This window comes from Balaenoptera ricei, chromosome 3 (genome assembly GCF_028023285.1).
Source record: "Balaenoptera ricei isolate mBalRic1 chromosome 3, mBalRic1.hap2, whole genome shotgun sequence".
NCBI classification, from domain to species: domain Eukaryota; kingdom Metazoa; phylum Chordata; class Mammalia; order Artiodactyla; family Balaenopteridae; genus Balaenoptera; species Balaenoptera ricei.
The window spans coordinates 119,051,364-119,076,179 of NC_082641.1; the positions used below are offsets into that span (position 1 = coordinate 119,051,364).

The following is a 24,816-nucleotide window of genomic DNA, read 5'->3' on the forward strand; positions in this document are numbered from 1 at the left end:
AGGAAAGGCAGAAGATACAGGCTTCAGCCTCCTATGGCAGAATCTGAGTTCCCGAGTAGCGAGGAGAAAGAGAGAAAGATGGGTTCAAAATAGACGAGAGGCCAGGAGCAAGTGCCCCGGATGCTCTCGGGGAGGAGGGGGTCAGAGAAGAGTCTGTGCCACAGGCCTCACTCACCACCACGCCGAACTGCTCTGACTCAGCCAGATCATCATATTCGTCCTTCAGTTCGGAAAGCATTTTTAACTGCTCTGGCTCTGGCATCTGCTTAATGAGGTTCTGCAAGACAGAAGGGACTGTCTAAGTTTAAAGGGGATGAGCTGACAGCTTGAGCCTGCTGTCAGTCCCTCACTCTGCCCAAGGACCACTAAGAAGGAGACATGGGCTGGGGTAGGGGGAGGTGGGGGAGGCAGCTAGTGAGATGGCAGGACTTTTGAAAAATATACCAGAAATAACCTGATCACCAGAGAGATGGAAGCTTATATAAAGCCAGCATTCTTTAAGTCAACAATGCTTACAGAGTCCGCATCGTCTAGGCAGAGAGGAGACAGAGCTAGTGTACAGCAATGCAAAGAGCCAGCTCCAGAATGACCTTGCTCCTTACCTGGATCATAGATTCAGTCAGAACAGCCTCATTCACCTCCAGGATGACATTCTTAATCTCTTGATAGGGCATGCGGAAGGAACCCAAAAAGATTGCTGCCAGGAAATGAGATATAAAGACATGTTCTTCTCAGTCTCTTCCCCCTTCCAGCCCACCCTACAAACCTACGCTGGACAACTTTCCTAGGAGTGCTCTCTTAAAGTCATGATCACAAACCTCCACCAGCTCCCCACTGCCTGTAGAGTTAAGATCCAAGTTCCTGAGCCCAGTGTTTAAGGTTCCCACCTCCCAGCTTTCCCTCCCACGAATCCCCACATTTATGTCACACGCCAGCCACACTGTTCCAAGCACCACATTCTACAAACACCTTGTCTTTGCTCACACAGGAAGTCTTTGATCTCTCTATCTATATACATCAAAAATGTTCACCCTGTTCCTATTTTAGTTCCTCACTCCCTTGATTCCATCCTCAAAGCTGCCACTGCCTTGAAATGCTCTGATTCTTAAATTGCCACATCCCATTCCCCAACAAACACTTCCCATCCTTTCAGCTCTCTCACTCACTAATCCCTAAATTGACTCTTCAACCTCATCAGAGTGCTCTCTTGCGTGCTCTCTCTCTCCCACGAGAGAGATGCCCATTCCATTTTCTCTGAATGTCTCAGTTCTACTTTGCTTTCTCTGTTTAACCTAGACCCTGCAGTCTACCCTTTCACTCCCACTCTATTATTACTACTATTCTTATTCTCTTGTTTCCTTCTCCTTCCTGTCCTTAGTTAACCCAGCCATCTCATACCTCTCCTCTTACACCTGGGCTGATGAACACTGCAGATCAGATTCTATGAATCTGAAGTGGCACCAGTGATGGTGGGGAATCCTTCTGTGTGTCCCTAGTCCACGCTCTCCTGGCTCTCTTGGCAGCTCCTCCATATAAAATATCCCCATTCTCCCAAATGTCCTGCCACTTCCCCATTTGTTCTAAAAAAGCCTTGCTGCTTTTTACTGAGAAAAATTGAAGCCATCGGTCAAATTACTTGCTAAGCTTTCTCTCATGCCACTTATAAACTGAGCACTGGGGGCCCTCAGTTGGAACCAGACTAGAAAAGGCTCGAGTAAGGGCTATTTTGGAATCATCTAGAAGACGACTTGTGCCAACACTTCTGTAAGCTTAGCAGAACTATATCCATATACTCATCCTTTTCTCGTGTTTCAATAGAACAGGTAGCCCTAAGGACCTTTTCCTTCAGCATATAGAGTGGGCCTTCCGCATCTGTGGATACAGAGGGCCAACTATACTACACCATTTTATATAAAGGACTTGAGCACCCATGGATTTCGGTATACGAGGGGGGTCCTGGAACCTATCCCCCACAGATACCGAGGGACAACGATACACACGTTCAAGTTTTTCCTATCTTAAAGAAAAAAATCCTCCCTGATCCAACATTCTTAATTACCAGCTTCCTTCCTTCCTTCACCTTATAACATTCTAAAAATATAACAGTCTATTCTTGCTTCCACATTCTCATTAATTCTTCTGTCCCCACAAAGTCAGTGAAAAGATGACAATCATTTGTTGAGTGTATACTCCATGTAAGACCTAGTATCTTAAACACAATCTACATATATGATCTCATTTAACCCTATTTATAATAATGTATAAGTTTGTATTATTAACCACATTTGACAGAAAAGGAAACATACTTAAAGAAGTTAAGCTACCCGTCCAAGGTCACACTGCTAGTAAGGGTTGGAGCCAGGATTTAAATACAAACGGATTCCAGAGCTTCTGTTCTTAACACTTATGCTATACTAAAATTATTCTTGCCTAGGTCACTGACTTTCCTAATGCCAGATCCAAAAGACACCTGTCCTGTCCTGATTTTACTTGACTACTACGCCCACTTCTTAGACTATGTCAGACTATTTTTCTTGCTGTTCCTTTCCAGCCTCCTTTGAGGTCTCCCCTTTTTGTTACTTGCCCCCCCCAAATATTAATGACCTTCAAGGCAAATTATTGGCTTCAACTATGACTCATATACTATCTCTTAAATTCTTATCTCCAGCCAGACATTCCTCCTGATTTCTATACCCAAATGCCTAATACACCCATCCTGTTGGAGGATTCCCACAGGAACCTTAAATTCTATCCTAAAATTAAATCAATCATTCCTACCTACCACTCTGCCATCTCTCACTCATGTCCACCATTTCTCCCACAAAAGATAGAATCTGCTCCTGCTGGATTTTCCTATTTCAGTAAGTGGTACCACTCTCTATAGAGTGATCTTAACCCAAGAAAACATCTCCTTTATCCCCTCTATCAATCACTAAGTTCCATTAATTCTATCTTCTTAATATCTTCTGCCTTCCTATTCATTCTCACAACTTAGTTGCAGGCCTTGATCACCTCTCGCCTAATTTAAAGCCATAACATAACACATCTCTCTGCCTAGAGTCTTCCCCTACCCTAGCAATCCAGCCTCATAATCACTGCTGAAGTAGCCCTCCCCCAAATTACACAGGGTTGTATCACTCACTCTCCTGACTAAAATCCCTCCAATAACTTTCACAGTTTTCAGGATAAAATACATACTTCTTAACCTAAGCCTATCAGACTTCTTTATGATCTAGCCTCTATGTCTATTTCTTGAAAGCTTCTTCAACCACCACTCCCCCACATATGGCCTTTACTCAGCTGTACTCAACTACTTGCAGTTCTTGAACTGTACACATGCCTCTGCGCCTTCATACATGCTGATCCCTCTGCCTGAAACAAGCCAGCCCTCACCCTTCATTTAGTTTGTTGTAAATAGTTTTAAGCAGTACTTCATTTAGAATGACTGAGCTCCCTCCAATACTCCTCCCACTTGATTTAGATGCCCCCTTGCCCAGTGCTCTCATAAGCTTCCTAGCACACCTCCATCATAGCACTTACCAACTTGTGCTATAACCATTATTTACTTCTCCGTCTCTACCAGACATATGGCTCATGAGGATAGGGACTACCTTACTTAGTTTTGCATCCTCACCATATAAGAGGCACTTAATAATCATTGAATCACTAAATAACACCTAGACCCTCCTAATCTCAATTCTCTTCCTAAATTCTGTTTCCCATATTGATATCATTCAACTGGAAATAACAATGTACTAGCCCACGGTCTTTTATCATTTTCTAAAATAACAACTGCTCATTTTAATGTTGCTAGAGATAATCTTGAGAAGAGGAACTATCTCACATCACTTTAATTTCCATAAAAGGACTTACCTACAGACACTATTTAGTAATATCTGTTGCCAATGATCTAAGATTATATAGTCAAGAATAATCTAAAGGCTTACTGTTCTCATTATATCACTGACTTTACTTGTAGGTATGTGTCCTCATTACCTGTGTGATCTTGGCCAAGTCATAACATCTGAACTTTAGTTTTCTCACTGGGTAAAATGGGGACAACAGCCATGTCACTGGATCATGAGTGGGTTTTATGGAATACACATACCCTTTCATCTCTGGAACACACACCTAGTATGTGCCTAATAGAGCCTGAAACCTGGCAGACCCTCAAATATTTGTTGAACAAATATTTAAATCTTCATTATGCAACATAAAGTAAGGATATCAACAGTTGAAATGAACAAAAAAATGAACATTCATCCTGATCATTAAATACTACCTATATCAACTCTGCAGAGGAGTTTCTGATCTGAAATTTGCCACCAATCAGAGTTATGAGTATAGGTAGCAAGTTCAGAACAGAACTCTTTGACGTTACTGATCCTACTCTGAGAAGTACAGGATTTACATTATTTATTCTAAACTACAAAGTTACTTTAGATTTAATGGAAGTCAAGCCAGTCACCTTTAAAGGAAATACTTAAAAGAAAATGAGAAAGAAGGAAATGTGCAGTGGCTAGAACATTTGTGTTAGATTTTCTGTGGATGCAATGGAAATAGTAAGGTCTTTGAAATAAGAAAATATGAGGTTCAACTCCCAGACCTGCCTCTTACCCGCTATGTGACTAGGCAAATTCCTAAAAGTCCTATTAGCCTTTATTTTCTTGCCGTAAAACTAGATGCTAACAATCTTGCAGTGCTATTGAAGGGATTAGATATCAGGTATTTACTATGCAATACCAGGCATACAGCAGGAACTAACAAATGGAAGTTTCATATCAAGGGACCCTGGATCCACCAGATTAAGCTCTTAGAAAAACTCCTTCATATTTCAAATTGCTGAGATCACAGAGTTACTCACAGAGATTCTGGGCTGACTTTGAATCCAACACCTTTAACTCTTTCACTTTTTTCTTTTGCACAGATTTCTTTTCTTCTCCACCTTCCTGATCCTTCTTGGCTAGCAAGGGAAAGATTAGAAAAGTATGATTAAGGACAAACCACATCTATGTCTAAATGAACTACTGTCCCAGCCTAGAGATACTCTTCACTTCCTCTCTATAAGTAATGGTCTTCCTATTAAATTCCTTCAAGGATAACCTCCTCTTTAGCCACCCACCCTTCTATTACTGACTTCCCCCTCCAGCTATAGTAAGTATATCATTTTCATTTCTTTAATAGTTAGCAATAATACTTCCCCACCCATAGCCTATCTACTTGTAGGGAACAGCAAACTTTCTTTCTGTAAAGGACCAAATAGTAAATATTTTAGACTTTGCAGACTATGTGGTCTGTCTCAACTGCTCAACTCTACCACTACAGCGTGAAACCTGTCACAGACAATACATAAACCAATGGGCATGACTATGTTCCAATGAAACTTTACTTACAAAAACAGGTGGTCAGCCTAAGGGCTATAGTTTGCCAACCCCTGTACTAGAGTCTTCCACTGTGTTATCCTTTTGTGCTTATTATTACTTATCTTTCAAGTTCTGTCTTGATCATGAATTCCCTATAAACATTTTCTTGATTTCCCCAAATGGTTATGACCTCTCTCTCTGAATCCCCACTGAATGTGATACTTTTTTATAGCAAGTCCTCTCACTGACTTTGTCATAAGCACATATAATCTCTCCTCTACAAGATAAGGACTTTGTTATTCCTCTTTGAAAACCTCATGGCATAAAAATATATTCCTAGTATATAAATATCATGTTGCTACACACACAAGAAGGTATAATATACTGCTTTCCTTCTACGCTCTTCTCAGATTACCCAAAACCAATGTATTCTTCTCTGATAAATGTAGTCACTCTCTGCTTTGATTAACTAATTTTCATGGTATTTGTTACTTAGATTTCATTCAACAATTAATAATTCAATGTTCATGACATTTCATATATATCATCTTGATCTTTCTAAATCCTGTGTTACTTTTTAAGTGTGGATACCTTCCCACCCCATTTGGATTTTGAACTTCAAGAGCATGGGCAAAGTAATTCTTCACTATATCACTCCCTCAGCACCTAGCATGACAGCAACATTCTCTCAAAAATGATTTACACTGCCTGTTGAGAAGGATTCAGCAGCAGATAGAAAGAGAAACAGGAACTGTTCTGGACAGACAATTGTAAAATATTTTGTCAACTTTTCAGAAAGCCTTATGGGACTATCTCTTTAAGGAGTATCAAGAAAGTGACAAAGCTAGTTGCTTTTGAGGAGAGGAATGGCGTGCTTGACTATGGAAGAGGGAGGAATACTATTCAACACAAACCCTGTTATACTGGTTGAGTTTTAAACCATATGAAAAGTATTACCTGGTATAAATAAATAAGAAAGCGAACAAAAAAGGAAGTTATATGGCAAAAGGTACAAGGAACTATTAATAAAAAAACACATCCTTTGGCTTGAGAGTTCTAACTTGCAGAAGGAAAATGCTAAATAGATGAAGATTAGTTATTTAAATAAAGACTTATTGAGTACCTGCATGTGCCAGGCTCTGTTCTGGGTACCAGGAATAAAACAAAACAGAAAAATAGAGAAAAACTCCTGCCTTCATGGAACTTATATTCTAATAAAGAGAAATAGACAATAAACCAGCTAATAGACAAAATAGTACATTAGGTGGTCATAAGTGCTATGAAAAGAAAACCAAGTAGGGAAGAGAACTGGGGGATTTGATGAGGGGACGGATTATAACTTTACCGGGATGACCAGGGAGGGTCTTAGTGAGAATGTGACATGACTGTAAAGACCTTTTAGAAGGTGAGAAAGCAAAGCAATTCAGGCAGAGAGAACAACAAATGCAAAGGCCTGAGACAGAAGCAGGCCCTGATGTGCTAAAGGAAAAGCAAAAAGGTCATTATTGGTGGAGTAGATGGAATGAGAGGGAGAGCTGGAGCTGAAGTCAGAGAGGCCCTAAAGACAGATCATATAAAAAAATGAAAACCATGGGTAGTCAGATAAAAATTGAGACTTAAAACATCCAGACTGTATCACAAAACCTTAGAAGCAGAGAGGCAAAGTACAAGTAAATCTCTCATTTTATACAGATAAAGTGAAAAGATACAGAGTCACTGGTGATGTTGAAAAATAGAAAAAACAGATTCAACTTTTTGCCTGGCAATAAGATAAAAATAAATGAAAAGTATAAATACAAGAAAGAAAGGGATGAAAAAGTCCTTTCTGTGGAAGATATAACTATATGTAGAATTCAAGACAACTACTAGAAGTAATGAAGAGCTACTAATGAATAATTCAGTAAAGATGACAGATAAAAGACAAGCATATGGGTTTCCAGTTTCACCAAAATGGAGTAGCCCCATGTGGAGGAAATACTATTATATTTAAAAATTGGGGAAGGTAAAGGGACCTAAATGGAAATACAGTTTCTACACTTCACGCGGACTGGTAAAACACTGATATCATTAGACTGGGAAAAGTTATTTGTGTATAATGTAATACCTAGAGCAACACCTAAGCAAACTGTATAAAGTGATATACTCAGGCATTATAAATAAATTAAAATGGAATAAAAAATATTCAAAAAAAACACAGAAAAGTAAGAAAAGAGAAAAGGAGGAAGCATACAGAAAACAAATAACACAGTGGCAGACTTAAGCCCTAAAATATCAGTAGTTACATTTAATATAAACGGTCTAAATACACCAATTAACTGAGATTGGCTGTAGTGTAAGTACCTGACCATTTGTTTTTTTTTTAATTGTAATATAAGTACCTGATAATAAGCTTTTGATTGCTGAGGCATCCACTTCAAAGACATCCATCTTGAATAAACATATTGCCAGCTACACAACTAGATAAAGAACCAGGCCACCATCCATGAAGTTCCCCTTTTAGAAAGCCATGGGTGACCTACATAACTGATCATTAGAGGGACCCTGTTTTTCCTTTTGTGCACTTCAATTCCCGCTCTCATGTTTTAAATTCACCAATAAAGAGTGAACCCATGAAACCCTAGGCACCTCACCCTCAACCCCAATAAAGGCAGAAGCCCAGGGATGACCTGCAGCCCCCTACCCATCTCTCTTCCTGTGACCTCAATGTGTGGCCTGAGACATGTCATGTCAGGACCTGTGAGCAATAAAACCTTGCTTGTTCTCTGATGCTTGTTGCTGAGGTGCATCTTGCAATCCTAATAAGAACCACAAGGGCTGGTCCAGCCACAACACTGGCCCAGGTGAGTACCCCCAGGCATTCCCAGGCAACAGCATTAGTAGGCTAAGACCTACACAAAACACGGCAGAGTGGATTAACAAAAGACCCAACAATATGCTGTCTGTAAGAAACTTTCTTCAAATACAAAGGCTGAATGTAAAAGGCTGAAAACAGATATACCGTGCAAACCTTAATTAAAAAAAAAAGTAGAGTGGCTATATTCTATCCAGTGAGTAGATTTCAGAGCAAAGAAAATAGCTGGAGACAAAGAGGGACATTACATGATGATTAAAGGATCAATCCACCAGGAAGACATAACAATCCTAAATGTGTATGCACCAAACAACAGAGCCTTAAATATAAGAAACAAAAACTGATAGAGATGAAATGAGGAACCCAGCATAGCCAAGCCACAATAATACTTCAAGGCATTAATACCCTATCTCAGTAATGGGTGGAACTCTATACAAAAAATCAACAAGGATATAGCAGTGAAGAGTAAAATCAATCAACAGGGTCTAATTGATATATACATACATAGAACACTTCACCCAACAACAGCAGAATACATTTTTTTAAAGTGCTCACAGAATATCCACCAAGAAAAATATCCACCTGGGCCATAAAATAAACCTCAACAAATTTAAAGGATTAAAATCATAGAGCGTGTTCTCTGACCATAATGGAATCAAACGATAAATCAATAACAGAAAGATAACAGGAAAACATCCAAACACTTGGAAACTAAAGAACCACTTCTAAATAATTTGTGGGTCAAAGAGGAAATCTCACAATAAATTTTAAAAATACATTAGAAATGAATGAAAATGAAAGTACAACATATCAAAATATATGGGGCATAGCTGAAGCAATGCTGAGAGGGAAATTGACAGTGCTAAGTTTATATTAGAAAAGAAGAACTCAAATCAGTAATCTAATTTCCTAATTCAACAAAGTAGAAAAAGAAAAAAAATAAACCCAAAGCAAGCAGAAGGAAGGAAATATAAAAGAACAGAAATCAGTAACAGTGAAAACAACAGAAAAAAAAAATCAACGACGCAAAAAGCTGATTTAAAAAATAAATTAATAAAATAGATACACCTCTAGAAAGACTGACAAAGATAAAAAGAGAGAAGACCTATCTCTCCAACATCAGGAATGAAACAATGTCACTTTAGGTCCTGCAGCCATCAAAAGGATAACAAGGGAATAATACAAACAACTTAGTACTCATAAACTGAACAATTTACCAAAAAATGGACCAATTCCTCAAAACCCACAAACTACAGAAACTCAACCAAGATAAAACAGATAACTTGAGTACTACTGAAATCATTTAAAAAACTGAATTCATAACTAAAAGTCTCCTGAACAGAAAATCTCCTGGCCAAACGGTTTCACTAGAGAATTCTACCAAACATTTCAAGAAAAATTAATGCCAATCTCCTCCAAAAAATAAAAAAGGAAGAAATACTTCCTACTTCATTTTATGAATGCCACCAAATTATCCACTTTAAATGGTTAATTTTATGTTAAGTGAATTTCACCTTAATAAAAAAATCTGTAATTTTTAAACACCTGTTTAAGATATTTAAAATCACTAATTAAATCAGTGAAATTTGAATATGGATTGTATATTAGATAACAGTATTATATCAATGACAAATTTCCTAAATGTGATAATTACACTGTAGTTATGAAAAAGAAAGTCCTTATACTTGGGAAAGGCATGCAGAAGAACTTAGGGGTAACGGGCCATGATGTTGGTACTTTATCTCAAACAGTTCAGTTAAAAAAAAAAAAAAGAGAATATTCACAGCAGCATTATTCATAATAGCCAAAACACAGAAACAACCCAATGTCCATCAACTGACAAATGGAAAGACAAAATGTGGTATATCTATACAGTAGAGTAGTATTCGGCCATAAAAAGGAATGAAGTGCTAATACATGCTAAAACACGGGTGAACCTTGCAAACATCATGATTAGTGAAAATGTCAGACACAAAAGTGTACATATTGTATGATTACACTGATACAAAACATCTAGGATAGGCAAATTCAGAGACAGAAAGTAGATCAGTGGTTGCCAAGTTGGGGGAAAAAGAAGTAGAGAGTGACTGCTAATGAACTGAGGGTTTCTTTTGTGTGTAATGAGAATGTTCTAGAATTAATTCAATGGCTGCACCACTTTGTGATATACAAAAGACCATGGAATTGTACACATTAAGGGTGAATTACATCTTAATACATAAATAAATACATACATGCATACAATGAACCACAGGTCTAGATAGAAACCCTAAAACTATTAACCTTCTAAAAGAAATCATATGGAATTCCCTGGTGGTCCAGTGGTTAGGACTTGGTGGTTTCACTGCCATGGCCCAGGTTCAAGCCCTAGTCGGGGAACTAAGCTCTCACAAGCTGTGCAGCACAGCCAAAAAGAAAAAAGAAGACATCAGAAAAATTTTCACCAGTTTGGAGTGGGCAAAGATCTCTCAGAAATAAAAAAGTACAAACCATGTGGTAGGAAGAATCCTAAGTTGGCATCCTGGGATTTTCTTGGAGTTCTAGGAAACTAGGAGTTTCCCTCCTGGTGCACATACCCTGTATAATCCTTTCCCTTGAATGTGAGTGGGCTTGACTTATTCTGGTGAGCCCTTTTAAACAAGGGTTTAGAGCTCAGAGACAAGAGAAGTCAGAGAGATTTGAAACTGAAGCAGACGCTCTCTTGTTTTTCTTGAAAAAGCAACCGCCATGTTGTGGAGAAGGCCATGTGGCAGGAAATGGTGGGCAGCCTCCAGGAGCTGAGAACAGCCACTGGCTGATGACCAGCCAGAAAAGAGTAACCTGTGTCCTACAATTATAAGGAACTGGATTCAGCCAAATACCACATGAGCGTGGCAAAGGACACTGAGCTCCAGAAGGCAATGCAGCCCAGCCAGAACCTTGACTTCAGTTTGGCGTGACCGTGAGCAGAGGATCTAGCTAACTTGGATTCCAGACCCATGCAAACTGTGAGATAATAAATCTATGTTGTCTTAAGCTGCTAAGTTTGTGGTAATTTGTTCACAGCAATAGAAGATAACACAAAACATAAAAGAAAAAATTGATAAAGTGGACTCTATAAAAATTTAAAAGTTTTATTCTTCAGAGACACTGTTAAAAAATAAAAAGACAAGCAACACACTGGGAGAAAATGCCTGCAAAACACATTTTTGATAAAGGACTAGCGTTCAGAACATATAAAAAAAGTCTCATGAGTCAACCATAAGAAAACAAACAGGGGCTGGGCTTCCCTGGTGGCGCAGTGGTTGAGAATCTGCCTGCTAATGCAGGGGACACGGGTTCGAGCCCTGGTCTGGGAAGATCCCACATGCCGTGGAGCAACTAGGCCTGTGAGCCACAACTACTGAGCCTGTGCTCCGCAACAAGAGAGGCCGCGCTAGTGAGAGGCCCGTGCACCGCGATGAAGAGTGGCCCCCGCTTGCCGCAACTGGAGAAAGCCCTCGCACAGAAACGAAGACCCAACACAGCCAAAAATAAATAAATAAATAAATAAATAAATTCAAAATGTCCCCATTCCTCTACCTTTATTTAAAAAAGAAAGAAAGAAAGAAAGAAAGAAAACAAACAACCCAGTTTTTTAAAACAGGCAAAAGACATTTGGACACTTCACCAGAGAAGATACACAGATGGTACATAAGCACAGAGAAGGATGCTCAACATCATTAAGTCATTAGGAATATGAACTAAGAACTAAATTAATTAGGAATTAAAACTATAACGCCCAACCCGCTAGAATCACTAAAATGGAAAAACAAAACTGACGATACTAAGTGCTGGTGAGGATGCAAAGCACCTGCAACTCTCATACATTGATAGTGGAAATGAAAAAAATGGTACAGCCACTTTGGAAAGTAAAGTGAAAACAGTTTGGCAGTTTCTTATACAGTTAAACATACATTTATTGAAACATATGACCCAACAATCCCATTCCTAGGTATCTGTCCAAGAAAAAGAAAAACATGTATGTGCAGACAATATCTTGTACGCAAATGTTTCTATTGGCTTTATTCATAAATGCCAAAAACTGGATTCAACCCAAATGTCCATCAACCAGTGAATGGACATAAGGAAATACTACTCAGCAATAAAAAGGAATGACCACGCATGCAAACAACATGGACAGATCTCAAACACATGATGCTTGGTGAAAGAATCCAGACTTCAAAGACTCCTCAGTGTATGATTCCATTTATATGACATTCCGGAAAAGACAAAAACTGTAGGGACAAGAAAACACATCAGCTCCTGCCAGGGCCTAGTGGTGAGGAGAGGGGATGGACAAATGGGGAGGAGGAAACTTTAAGAGCGATGAAAATGTTCTCTATCTTTACATGGCTGTATACATTTGTCAAAATTCACAAAAATGTACACATAAAAAGGGTAAATCTTACTGTATGCGAATTACGCCTCAGTAAACCTGACTAAACACACTGTATCTTCAAGGCCAATAAAATATATTAGTATAAAGCTATAGTAACTCTAAGAGTGATAATGAAAGAAGAACAAATGAAGTTCTTAATAATAAATAATAATAAATAGAAGAGATTCTAGAAATAGACATGAAACACATTTATATGCTAAAGTAAAAACTCAGATTAATTAAAAAAAGTATAGTCTAACACAGGAGTTGGTAAACTTTCTTAAATGACCAGAAAGTAAATATACGGCTCTGTGGGCCACACAGTTTCTGTTGGAACTACTCAACTCTGCTGGTGTAATATTAAAGAAGTCATAGCCAATATGTAATCAAATGGGCATGGCCACATTCCAATAAAACTTTATTAACAAAAATGGGTTGGTCATAGTTTTCAGACTCCTGATCTAATCAATAGTGTTGGAACAACTGGCTCTCCATTTTAAAGGAAAATAGTTAGATCCTAACTTTACACTATTCACAAAAATAAATTCCAGATACATTAAACAGCTAAATGTTAAAAACCAAAATACAGTATTATTTTGAATAAATGAAAACTTTCCTAAGAATAACACAAAATCAAGATGGTATAAAGGAAAAGACAGACTGATTTGAGTACATAAAATTTTTGTTTTTCAATGTGAAAATCATCATAAAATATATGAAATGAAAATTTCCATTTCCAGTATTGGGGGTCAAGTCTCCCATGGAAAAACATCTAAAAATGCTGGTATGGTATTTTAAAAAATCACCTTGAAGCACAGAAGAGCTGAGAAGATGATGAATTGCTCCAGAGAAACAGTGAGCAAAACACTGGAGCATTGTTCCTGTATCAGTTTGAGGGCTTTGTGCAGCAAGGGTACACAGGGATCAAGATCCAGTTTCTGCCTAATGTGGGGAATCTCATACGAGACTCTCTCCTCTTTAGCTGGGAACCCAAAAGGCTACATCCTCAGAGATAAAAGTGATCACAACAGGCTTGCACTTGGGAGCCCTAGAGAGCCTACACTCTAGGAAGAGGGTGAACCAGAGGTAGATCAAGCCTTTCCAAAACCACAACCAAACCTTGGCATAGCTCACTCCCTGACTGCATGGAGGTGATCAGCCCACACACGTATCTACCTAGAGAGGAAAACACAATAGGAACGGACTTAGGCATGATCCAGACATTGGAGCTTTAAAGTAATGATAGCTAACATGTTCAAGGATATTGAGGGAAAAATAAAAATAGATGAAGACGGAGAAGTTTACTGGAGAACTAGAATTTATTAAAAATAAATAAATAAATGGACATTCTAGAACCAAATGAAATTAAGAGCTCTATAGATGGGTTTAACTAGAGACACAATAGAAGTTAGTGAATTGCAAGACAGATCAATAAAAAAGATACAAACTACAGCAGAGGGATAAAAGATGGAAAGTAACAAAAAGAGTGCAAGGGACATGTGTGTAATTGGAGGCCCAGAAAGAGAAGAAAAAATTGGACAGAGCAATTAACAATATGGTGCTGTACATGTAAAAACTCGTTAAGAGGATAGATCTCATGTTAAGTGTTCTTCCAACAAAAATGAAAATGAAAACAAGGGGACTTAAGAAATCTTTTGGAGGTGATGGATATGTTTACTACCTTGATTGCAGTGATGGTATCACAGGTATATGCATATGTCCAAACTCATCAAAGTGTATACATTAAGTATGTGCAATTTTTTGTATATTAAATATACCTGAATAAAGCTGAAGGCTGGAGAAGGGGGAGAAATGTGACTTGGAGCATGGGAAAAGTCCCAGGATTTCAGTCTCAAACAGAAGCCTTAGGTACTCAGAGAAAGTAAAATATTAAAAATAACAAAACTAAAACAAAAAAGCCCCATGACACACACACGTAAAACGGAATGCTAAATGTGATATTCACTGGCACTGAATTTGAAAGCAAAATAAAATGTCAATAATTAAAACAAAAAACAAGAAAAATTAGACAGGAGCAATATTTGAAGAGAAAATATTTGTTCTAAAAGTGATGAAGACTTCAACACACAGAATCAAAAGCTCAGAGAACCCCAAGTATGAATACAAAGAAAACCACACCATAGCACATTATCACAGTAAAACTGCTAAAAGCCAGAGTAAAAAGAAAATTCTCAAAGTAGCAGGAGGTGGAACATATCTTCAAATGAATAACAATAACACTGACAGTGGAGGGTTTTGTTTGTTTGTTTCTTAAGGGAAAACAAAAAATATCTTTCAAAAATGTAAGTGAAATAAAGATATATCCAGACAAAAACAGAGAATTCATTACAAGTAGACCTGAACTAAAATAAATAGTAAAGGGGATATTTATTTATTCAAGCAGAAAATAAAGTATCCCAAAAGGAAATACAGAAATGCAGGTAGGAAGGAAAAACACTAGAAAGGAGTTTTTAAGTGAATACTGATATTATAAAATAATAGTAAAAATGTTTGTAGGGTTTAAAAAATATGTAGAATAGGGGCTTCCCTGGTGGCGCAGTGGTTGAGAATCTGCCTGCTAATGCAGGGGACACGGGTTCGAGCCGTGGTCTGGGAAGATCTCACATGCCGCGGAGCAACTGGGCCCGTGAGCCACAGCTACTGAGCCTGCGCGTCTGGAGCCTGCGCTCCGCAACAAGAGAGGCCACGATAGTGAGAGGCCCGTGCAGCACGATGAAGAGTGGCCCCCACTCGCCACAACTAGAGAAAGCCCTCTCACAGAAACGAAGACCCAGCACAGCCAAAAATAAATAATTAATTTAAAAAAAAAGAATATGTCATCCCGATCTGTAAACATCCATCAACATTTTAAAAAAAAGAAAAAAAATATGTAGAATTAAAATGCATGAAATCCATGATTCAAAAGATGTGTAGTACATAGAGTTAAAATACTGTAAAGTTCTAACATTACCTGGAAGGTGGTAAAAGTTCTAATATTTATTAGGTTGTAATAGGTCAAGCATGCATGTTGTAATTTCTAAGGTATATACACTAAAAGGATAGTAAAAAAAAAAATGCGTAACTAAGAACAGGGGAAATGTGAAGTAATAAAGTTTTAAATGAATCAGTAAGAAGAACAGAAAAAAAGGCTGTAAATTGGAAAAATCAAACAGAAAACAAAGAGCAATTTGGTATATATCAATTCAAGTGGATTAAATACTTTGCAATGAAAAGACTAAGATCATCAGACTGAATTTACAAAACACACACACTAAATATGTACTGCTTACAAGGGACACACCTTAAATAAAGACACAGAAGTCTTAGGACAAAATAGTGGAAGAAAATATACTACCCAAAAGAAAGCTGATGTAGCTGTACTAATATCAGATACAGATTTTATCTGTAATAATGCTACTGCCTTGAATAGACACATTTCATAGTGATAAAGGGTCAATCCACAAGGAAAATATGATCATTCTAAATCTAAATACATCCAATAATTTAGTTTCAAAATATATAAAGTAAAAATTGACTGAACTAAAAGAAAAGGGTAAATCCATAACTACAGCGGAAGAATTAACACCCTTTGTACAGTAACTAATAAAACAAGCAGACAAAAACTTGGAAGGGATACAGAAAATATGAACACATCTAACAAACTTGACCTAATTGATACATTAGAACAATGCATCCAACAATGACAAATTACACCTTTCTTTTCATACACACACAGCACATTTACCAAAATTTACCATATGCTGGGCAAACCAACAAATTTCAAAGGATAGAAATCATTCAAAGTATTTTCTCTGATCACACTAGCATTGCATTAAGTTGGAAATCAGTAAAAGGATAACTACAAAGTTCCCAATTATTTGGATACTGAATAAATATCCAAATAACTCTGGAGTCAGTGAAGAAATCACAAAAGAAATTAGAAAATATTTTGAACAGAATGAAATCAACATATTACATAGAACAGACAGAACTAATAGAAAATACAAAATAAGATGGTAGATTTAAATCCAAATATTTCAGTAATTATGTTAAATGCAGACAGACTATATGCTCCACTTAAGACCAACACTGTAAATGATGAAGGTACATTAATATTAGACAGTTTTCCAGGCAACAAAAAGCATTAAAAAGATAAACAGGGACATACTATAACAATAAAAGTTTTAGTTTGTCAGGAAAATATAAGAATTTTGAATTTGTATGCACCTAATAACAACACACATTCATGTATTAAGATATATAAAGCACCAAAAAAGGACAAGCTTAATCTAATCATGAGGATACATTAGGCAAATCCATACTGAGGGACATTCTACAAACTAACTGGTCTATACTCTTTAAAAAATGTCAAGATATTAAAAGATAAAGACCAAGGAACTACAATGAGGAGTCTGACTCCATTTCTGGTTTAATGGTTGACAGCTGTTAAGCCTCACCTCTCTCACTTCACCTTGTGCCTCACATCTGGGCAAAGGAACACAGAGGCCTCACTGCTCCCTCCTTGGTGCCAGTGGAGATTCAGACTATGCAAGGTCCTTGTGCAGGAACTCTAAGCCTGGCCCTACCCTAAGCACAATAAAAACTTAGGCCAGTCTCCTTTCCTTGCCCTTTCAAGCCTGCTTGAGAGGACTATTCTCCTCTTCCCAGAGACCTCAATCATTTAAGTTAATAAACCTTTTCATACCCTCTTGGTGTGTGTGGGGCATCATCATTCTTGACATCCAAACTAAATTTTGAGTAGGGGTCCATATACCTTTGCAGGAGACCATAACAGAAATTATTCTCAATTAAAGAATATAAGGGACAACTGAATGCAATGCATGATCCAGTATTTTTTCTGTAAAGGATGTCACTGTGACAATTGGCAAAATCTAAAGGTCAGATTAAATAACATTATTACATTAATGTTAATTTCCTAATTTTGATATGTGGTTATGGATCTACTATTAGCAAATGCACACCAAAGGATAAAGAGGCAACTGATCTGTATGCTTCAGAAAAAAAATAATCACACACACACAGAAGGGTAAGGCAAATGTGGTAAAATGTTAACATCTCAGGAATGTGGTAAAGCATGTGCAGGAAATTTTTTGCTATATTCTAGCAAGTTTTCTGTAAGTCTGAAATTGATATAAAAAGTTGATATAAAAAATTAAAAGAAAAAATATAAAGCAAAAACTGACAGAATTACAATGCTAAATCCACAAAGTGGGATGTTTCAACCATTTCTCTAAGTAACTGATAAAACAAGCAAACAAAAAGTAAAGATACAGAAAATTTAAGCAACACAATTAACAAACAGGACCTAATGGAGATATATACAACACTTCATGCAACTGAAGAACAAATACATGAATTTCAAGTGCACATAGAACATTTATAATATTTAACAATATTCAGAGTCATAAAGGAAAACTCCACACATTTCTTAAGACTGAAATCACAAGAGCAGTGACCAGTTAGGCCTCCCCTCCTAAAGTACTGATTGTCAGTGCATATTAGCCAGGTGGTGCACTTTAGCTACCTTGGACAATGCTATCAAGTATGCTGGGAAGGGAGGAAGCCCTCTCTGCACGTGGAAGAGCCCATGTTTGGACTCCCCTTCTTCTGACGTTGCAACAATAACAGTAACAACCAGACAACCATGACATGTGGGTGGAGTCCATCAGGTAATGCTGTGCGAAGTAAACTACCTCAAGGTATGAAATCACCTCAGCAATTACTTTCCTTTTTATTCCCCCCACCTCTTCTCTTTTTTTAAAATCTTTTTTTCTTTGTGGCTTGCTGATTTCATATAAAAAAGAAAAGCAAAGCAAAAAGCAAAAAAAACCCCCCAAAAACAAAAAACAAGAGCACTGACCAAAATGCAACTAGCTAGAAATTAATAAGACATTTAAAAAAAAATCCTGAGAACTCACAGGGGTAGACAGAATAATGGTTCCCCAAAGATATCCACATCCTAATTCAATGTTACATACAAAAAGTACATTGCAGGTGTGGTAAAGTTGATCTTGAGATGAGAGGATTATTCTGGATTACCTGGTTGATCCCATGTAATTACAAGGATCCTTATAAGAAGGAGGTAGGAGGGTCACAGCGAGAGAAGAGACATGGTGACAGAAGCAGAGGAGAGAAAGAGAGAGACAGAGATAGAGATATGAAGATGCTATGATGCTAACTTTGAAGATGGAGAAGGGGCCCTAAGCCAAGGAATGCAGGCAGCCTCTAGAAGCTGGAAAAGGCAAGGAAACGGATTCTCCCCTAAAGCCTCCAAAGGAAACACAGCTCTGTCAAAACCTTGATATTAGGACTGTGGACTCCAAATAAATTTATATTCCTGTTAAGTCACTAAATTTGTGGTAATTTGTTATAGCAGCAATAGGAAATTAATACATTCCATATATTTAGAAATAAAGTACTTCTAAATAACCCATGAAAAGAAATCATAATGAAAATCAAAATTTATTGGACTGAATAATAAAAATGCTTCCTGTTATGGACCGAGTAGTGTTCCTCCCAAGTTCATATGTTGAAGCCCTAACATGCCCCATGGCCCCCTGCCTGCACCCGCCACCACCCGGTGCTTCAGAATATGGCTGTATTTGGAGACAGGGTTTTTAAAGAGGTGATTAAGTTAAAAGGAGGCTCTTAGGGTGGACCCTGCTCAACCTGACTGGCGTCCCTGTAAGAAGAAAAATCTGGACAGACAAGGAGACACCAGGAATGCAGGCACATAGGAAAAGACCATGTGAAGACATGGTGAGAAGGCAGCATATGCAACCCAAGGGAAAACGCCTCAGAAGAAACCAGAACTGCTGACACCTAAATCTAGGACTTCTACCCTCCAGACCTATGAGAAATAAATATCTGTTTTTTAAGCCACCATGTCCGTGGTACACTATGGCAGCCTTAATAAGCTAATACACTTCCTATTAAAACTTAAGGGCTACACCTAAAACAGAAACTTAGTGTCAAACACATATATGGAAAAAAATAAAAAAGACCAAAAACTAATGAGTTAACTACTCATTTCAAGAAATTAGAATTAGAACAGTAAAATAAACCCTAAAGAAAAATTTTAAAAGAAAATACAGGTAAAAGCAGAAATTAATGATCTATAACAGAGATTAACAAAGCCAATAGTTCTTTTTTTTTTTTTTTTTTTAAGACTCGTAAATTCAGAAAACCTCTGGTGAGACTGATCAGTATTTAAAAATGAGAGAGTAATTAGGCATCCAACGTCGGGAACAAGCACCACAAAAAAGAAAAACAAAAATGGAAATGAATAAATATGCTTCAGGCATTAAAATAAATAATTTCATACAAAATATATGTGAGAATTTAGATGAAATGGACAAATTTCTAGAAAAATGTATCTTAACCAAAACTGACTCAATAAGAGAAAACCTGATCAGTCCCTATAACTATGAAAGCTATTAAATTGGTAGTCAGTGTTTCCTAGGAGACCCAGATGACTTTGCCAGCCAATTATTTCAAACAGTCAAGGAATAAATAATTCCCCTAATCTTATGTAAAAATTCTTCCACAGTATAGAAAATGGAAATATTCCTCAAGTCACACTATGAGGCTAGTATAATCTTAATAGCAAAATGTAAAAGAACAAAAAATCATAGGTTACTTTTACTCATAAACATAGGCATAAAATTCTTGAAATACCAGCAAACTGGATTAAACAATATAAAATAAAAAGGATAATAAATAATGCCCAAATTGGATTTATTTTAGGAATGCAAGATTAGTGTAACAAAACGAAATTGAGTTATTTGTAGCGAGGTGGATGGAGTTAGAGTCTGTCATACAGAGTGAAGTAAGTCAGAAAGAGAAAAACAAATACAGTATGCTAACACATATATATGGAATCTAAGGAAAAAAAAAAAGGTCATGAAGAACCTAGTGGCAAGACCGGAATAAAGACACAGACCTACTAGAGAATGGAACTGAGGATATGGGGAGGGGGAAGGGTAAGTTGTGACAAAGTGAGAGAGTGGCATGGACATATATACACTACCAAACGTAAAATAGATAGCTAGTGGGAAGCAACCGCATAGCACAGGGAGATCAGCTCGGTGCTTTGTGACCACCTAGAGGGGTGGGATAGGGAGGGTGGGAGGGAGGGAGATGCAAGAGGGAAGAGATATGGGAACATATGTATATGTATAACTGATTCACTTTGTTATAAAGCAGAAACTAACACACCATTGTAAAGCAATTATACTCCAATAAAGATGTTAAAAAAAAAAAAGATTAGTGTAACAGAAGCCAATTATTATGCTTCACCACAATTACAGATTGAAGAAGAAAAATTATGTGATAATCCTAACAGTACAAAAAAGCATTTGATCAAATTCAGTACCCATTCATGAAAAATACTCTCAGCAAACTAGGAATACAAGAGAACTTCCTTAATTTGACAGCGTATTTACCAAAAGTTGAAGGCAAAAACCATGCTTAAAGGTAAAATGTTGAAAACTTTGTCTTTGAGATTAGGAGCAAGAGAAGAATATTCATCATTACCACTTCATTCAGCAACACTGGCTGGAGGTTTGAGCCAGTGCAGTAAGGCAAGAAAAAAATCTTAAGCATTAGAAAAGAAGAAATAACACTCTCATGTGAAGATACTGATTATCAATATAAGAAAATCCCAAAGAATCTATAGATAAAGAAATTTTAAGAGGAGGAGGTGGAGGAGGAGGCGGCTAGGGCAGATCTGAGCAGCGAGCTGGAGCGCGGAGCGTGAGGGAGCAGAGCTGCCTACCCGCCCGCCGCCGCCTCCCCTCCAAAAAGAACAGCAAGAAGCAATTGAACATATTGATGAAGTACAAAATGAAACAGACAGACTTAACGAACAAGCCAGTGAGGAGATTTTGAAAGTAGAACAGAAATATAACAAACTCCGCCAACCATTTTTTCAGAAGAGATCGGAATTGATCGCCAAAATCCCAAATTTTGGGGTAACAACATTTGTTAACCATCTACAAGCGTCTGCACTGCTTGGGAAGGAGGATGAGGAGGCGCTGCATTATTTGACAAGAGTCGAAGTGACAGAATTTGAAGATATTAAATACAGAATAGATTTTTATCTTGATGAAAACCCTTACTTCGAAAATAAAGTTCTCTCCAAAGAATTTCATCTGAATGAGAGTGGTGATCCATCTTCAAAGTCCACTGAAATCAAATGGAAATCCGGAAAGGATTTGACAAAACGTTCAAGTCAAACGTAGAATAGAGCCAGCAGGAAGAGACAGCATGAGGAACCAGAAAGCTTCTTCACCTGGTTTACTGATCATTCTGATGCAGGTGCAGATGAGTTAGGAGAGGTCATCAAAGATGATATTTGGCCAAATCCATTACAGTACTACTTGGTTCCAGACATGGATGATGAGGAAGGGGAAGGAGAAGAAGATGACAATGATGATGATGATGAAGAGGAAGAAGGATTGGAAGATACTGATGAAGAAGGGGATGAGGATGAAGGTGAAGAAGATGAAGATGATGATGAGGGGGAGGAAGGAGAGGAAGATGAAGGAGAAGATGACTAATGGAACACTGATGGATTCCAACCTTCCTTTTTTAATTTTCTCCAGTCCCTGGGAGCAAGTTGCAGTCTTTTTTTTTTTTTTTCTCCTTCTCCTCTTGTGCTCAGTTGCCCTGTTTTTGAGGTCTCTTTTCTCCTTTATACCATGTCTCACAACTAATTTGGGGGGAAAATACCTTGAGCGGAATTCAGTGGGAAAAGAATCTCTACCCCTTTCTGTTCCAAATTCATTTTTATCCCTTCCTGTCTCAACAAAAGCTTTATGGAATCAACACCACCATGCTCTGTGGGAAAAAAGAAAAACCTTCTGCTCCCTTAGCTCTGCTGGAAGCTGGAGGGTGCTAGGCCCCTGTGTAGTAGTGCATAGAATTCTAGCTTTTTTCCTCCTTTCTCTGTATATTGGGCTCAGAGATTACACTGTGTCTCTATGTGAATATGGACAGTTAGCATTTACCAACATGTATCTGTCTACTTTCTCTTGTTTAAAAAAAGAAAAAAAAAAAACTTAAAAAAATGGGGTTATAGAAGGTCAGCAAAGGGTGGGTTTGAGATGTTTGGGTGGGTTAAGTGGGCATTTTGACAACATGGCTTCTCCTTTGGCATGTTTAATTGTGATGTTTAACGGACATCCTTGCAGTTTAAGATGACACTTTTAAAATAAAATTCTCTCCTAATGATGACTTGAGCCCTGCCACTCGATGGGAGAATCAGCAGAACCTGTAGGATCTTATTTGCAATTGACATTCTCTATTGTAATTTTGTTCCTGTTTATTTTTAAATTTTTCTTTTTGTTTCACTGGAAAGGAAAGATGATGCTCAGTTTTAAACGTTAAAAGTGTACAAGTTGCTTTGTTACAATAAAACTAAATGTGTACACACACACAAAAAGAGAAACTTTAAATATCATATAAAAATATGAAGTACCTAGGAATAAATTTCATAAAAGTTGTATAAGACCTCTAAGAGAAACAATAGAGCTTTTCTGAAAAACATTAAAAATGATAAATAAGTGAATGTAGATTTTAAGATCCATAGATTAAAAGACTTGATAAGAAGATACCAATTCTTCCCAGATTGATTTATAGAGTCAGTAGAATAAAAATCCCAACAGGGTTCTTTTTTTAAGTTGACAAGCTGATTCTAAAATTTATATGGAAATACAAAGAAGAAGAGCTAAGACATTCTTGGAAAAGCAGCAAAAGATAGGAGATTAATACACTTTATAACCGTAATAAATCAAGATCGTATGGTACCGGCATTGGGATAGACAAAATGATCAACAAGAAGGAGAGCACAGTCCAGAAAACAGACCCAGGCATAAAAGAGCACTTGATATAACAGACTGAGCATGTCAGACTTCCCAATAAGTGGGACTGGAACTAAGTGTCCGTATGAAAAAAGAAATTGTACCCATATGCAAATAAATCAACTACAGGTCAATTAAAAACCTTAACGTGTTGGGGCTTCCCTGGTGGTGCAGTGGTTGAGAGTCTGCCTGCCAATGCAGGGGACACGGGTTTGAGCCCTGGTCTGGGAAGATCCCACATGCCGCGTAGCGACTAGACCTGTGAGCCACAATTGCTGAGCCTGCGTGTCTGGAGCCTGTGCTCCGCAACAAGAGAGGCCACGACAGTGAGAGGCCTGCGCACCGCAATGAAGAGTGGCCCCCGCTTGCCGCAACTAGAGAAAGCCCTTGCACAGAAACAAAGACCCAACACAGTCATAAATTAATTAATTAATTAATTAATTAAAAAAACCAAAAACCTTAATGTGAATGGAAAAGCTATAGGATTAATTATCTTAATGACTAAAGGATTTCTTAAATAAGCCACAAGACGCATTACTCATAAAGGAAAACACTGGTAAATCTAAGCACTTTATATAAAGAACTTCTGTTCATTGAGACATGGTTAAAAAAAAAAAAAAAAGTGGGTTTCCCTTGTGGCTCAGTGGTTAAGAATCCGCCTGTCAATGTAGGGGACACGGGTTCAAGCCCTGGTCCGGGAAGATCCCATATGCCGTGGAGCAACTAAGCCCGTGAGCCACAACTACTGAGCCCACGTGCCACAACTACTTAAGCCCAAGCGCCTAGAGCCCATGCTCTGCAACAAGAGAAGCCATCGCCATGAGAAGCCTGCACACCACAATGAAGAGTAGCCCCTGCCTGCTGCAACTAGAGAAAGCCCGTGCGCAGCAATGAAGACCAAATGCAGCCAAAAATAAATAAATAAATTTATTTAAAAAAAAAAAAGTGAAAAGCCACAAAGTCAGAGAAGATGTTTGTGACAAAGGACTTATATCTAGAATATATAAGGAATTCCTTTTGTTTGGCGTAGCACCATTTTGCAATCGTAATGAATGAACAGATCTATGTACTGAGAATCAACAGCTGCTAACATCACAGAGGGGACAGTCACATATTATGTGCCTTCTGAAGAGGAACCTAACACCTATTACGAAGAAGTCTTGGTGAAAGACAAACAAATGGAGCCTGGTTCTGATTAAGCCTCTAGATCCAATTACCAATTTACACCAAATACACAGGACAGAAATTACACACTACACTATGCGAATACAATCGCAAAGTTGATATTATGGGAAACTCTACAGACAAATGATACAGTTT

The 24,816-nt window shown here is 37.7% G+C and overlaps 1 protein-coding gene and 1 pseudogene across 3 annotated transcripts in view; one reads left to right on the forward strand and one right to left on the reverse strand.

The window, feature by feature from the left end:
• The window catches only part of LOC132362586 (protein diaphanous homolog 1-like), a 54,824-nt gene that overhangs the window by 12,727 nt on the left and 17,281 nt on the right, over nt 1-24,816 (reverse strand). For all 3 annotated transcript variants that reach the window (XM_059917326.1, XM_059917327.1, XM_059917328.1), the window contains exons 2-4: nt 4,865-4,963; nt 603-697; nt 176-277 (exon numbers count right to left, since the gene is read on the reverse strand). In XM_059917326.1, the coding sequence (XP_059773309.1) occupies nt 176-277; nt 603-697; nt 4,865-4,963 (296 nt within the window). The remainder of the gene's footprint in view (nt 1-175; nt 278-602; nt 698-4,864; nt 4,964-24,816) is intronic.
• Nucleotides 21,100-22,353, forward strand: LOC132362068 (protein SET-like; annotated as a pseudogene).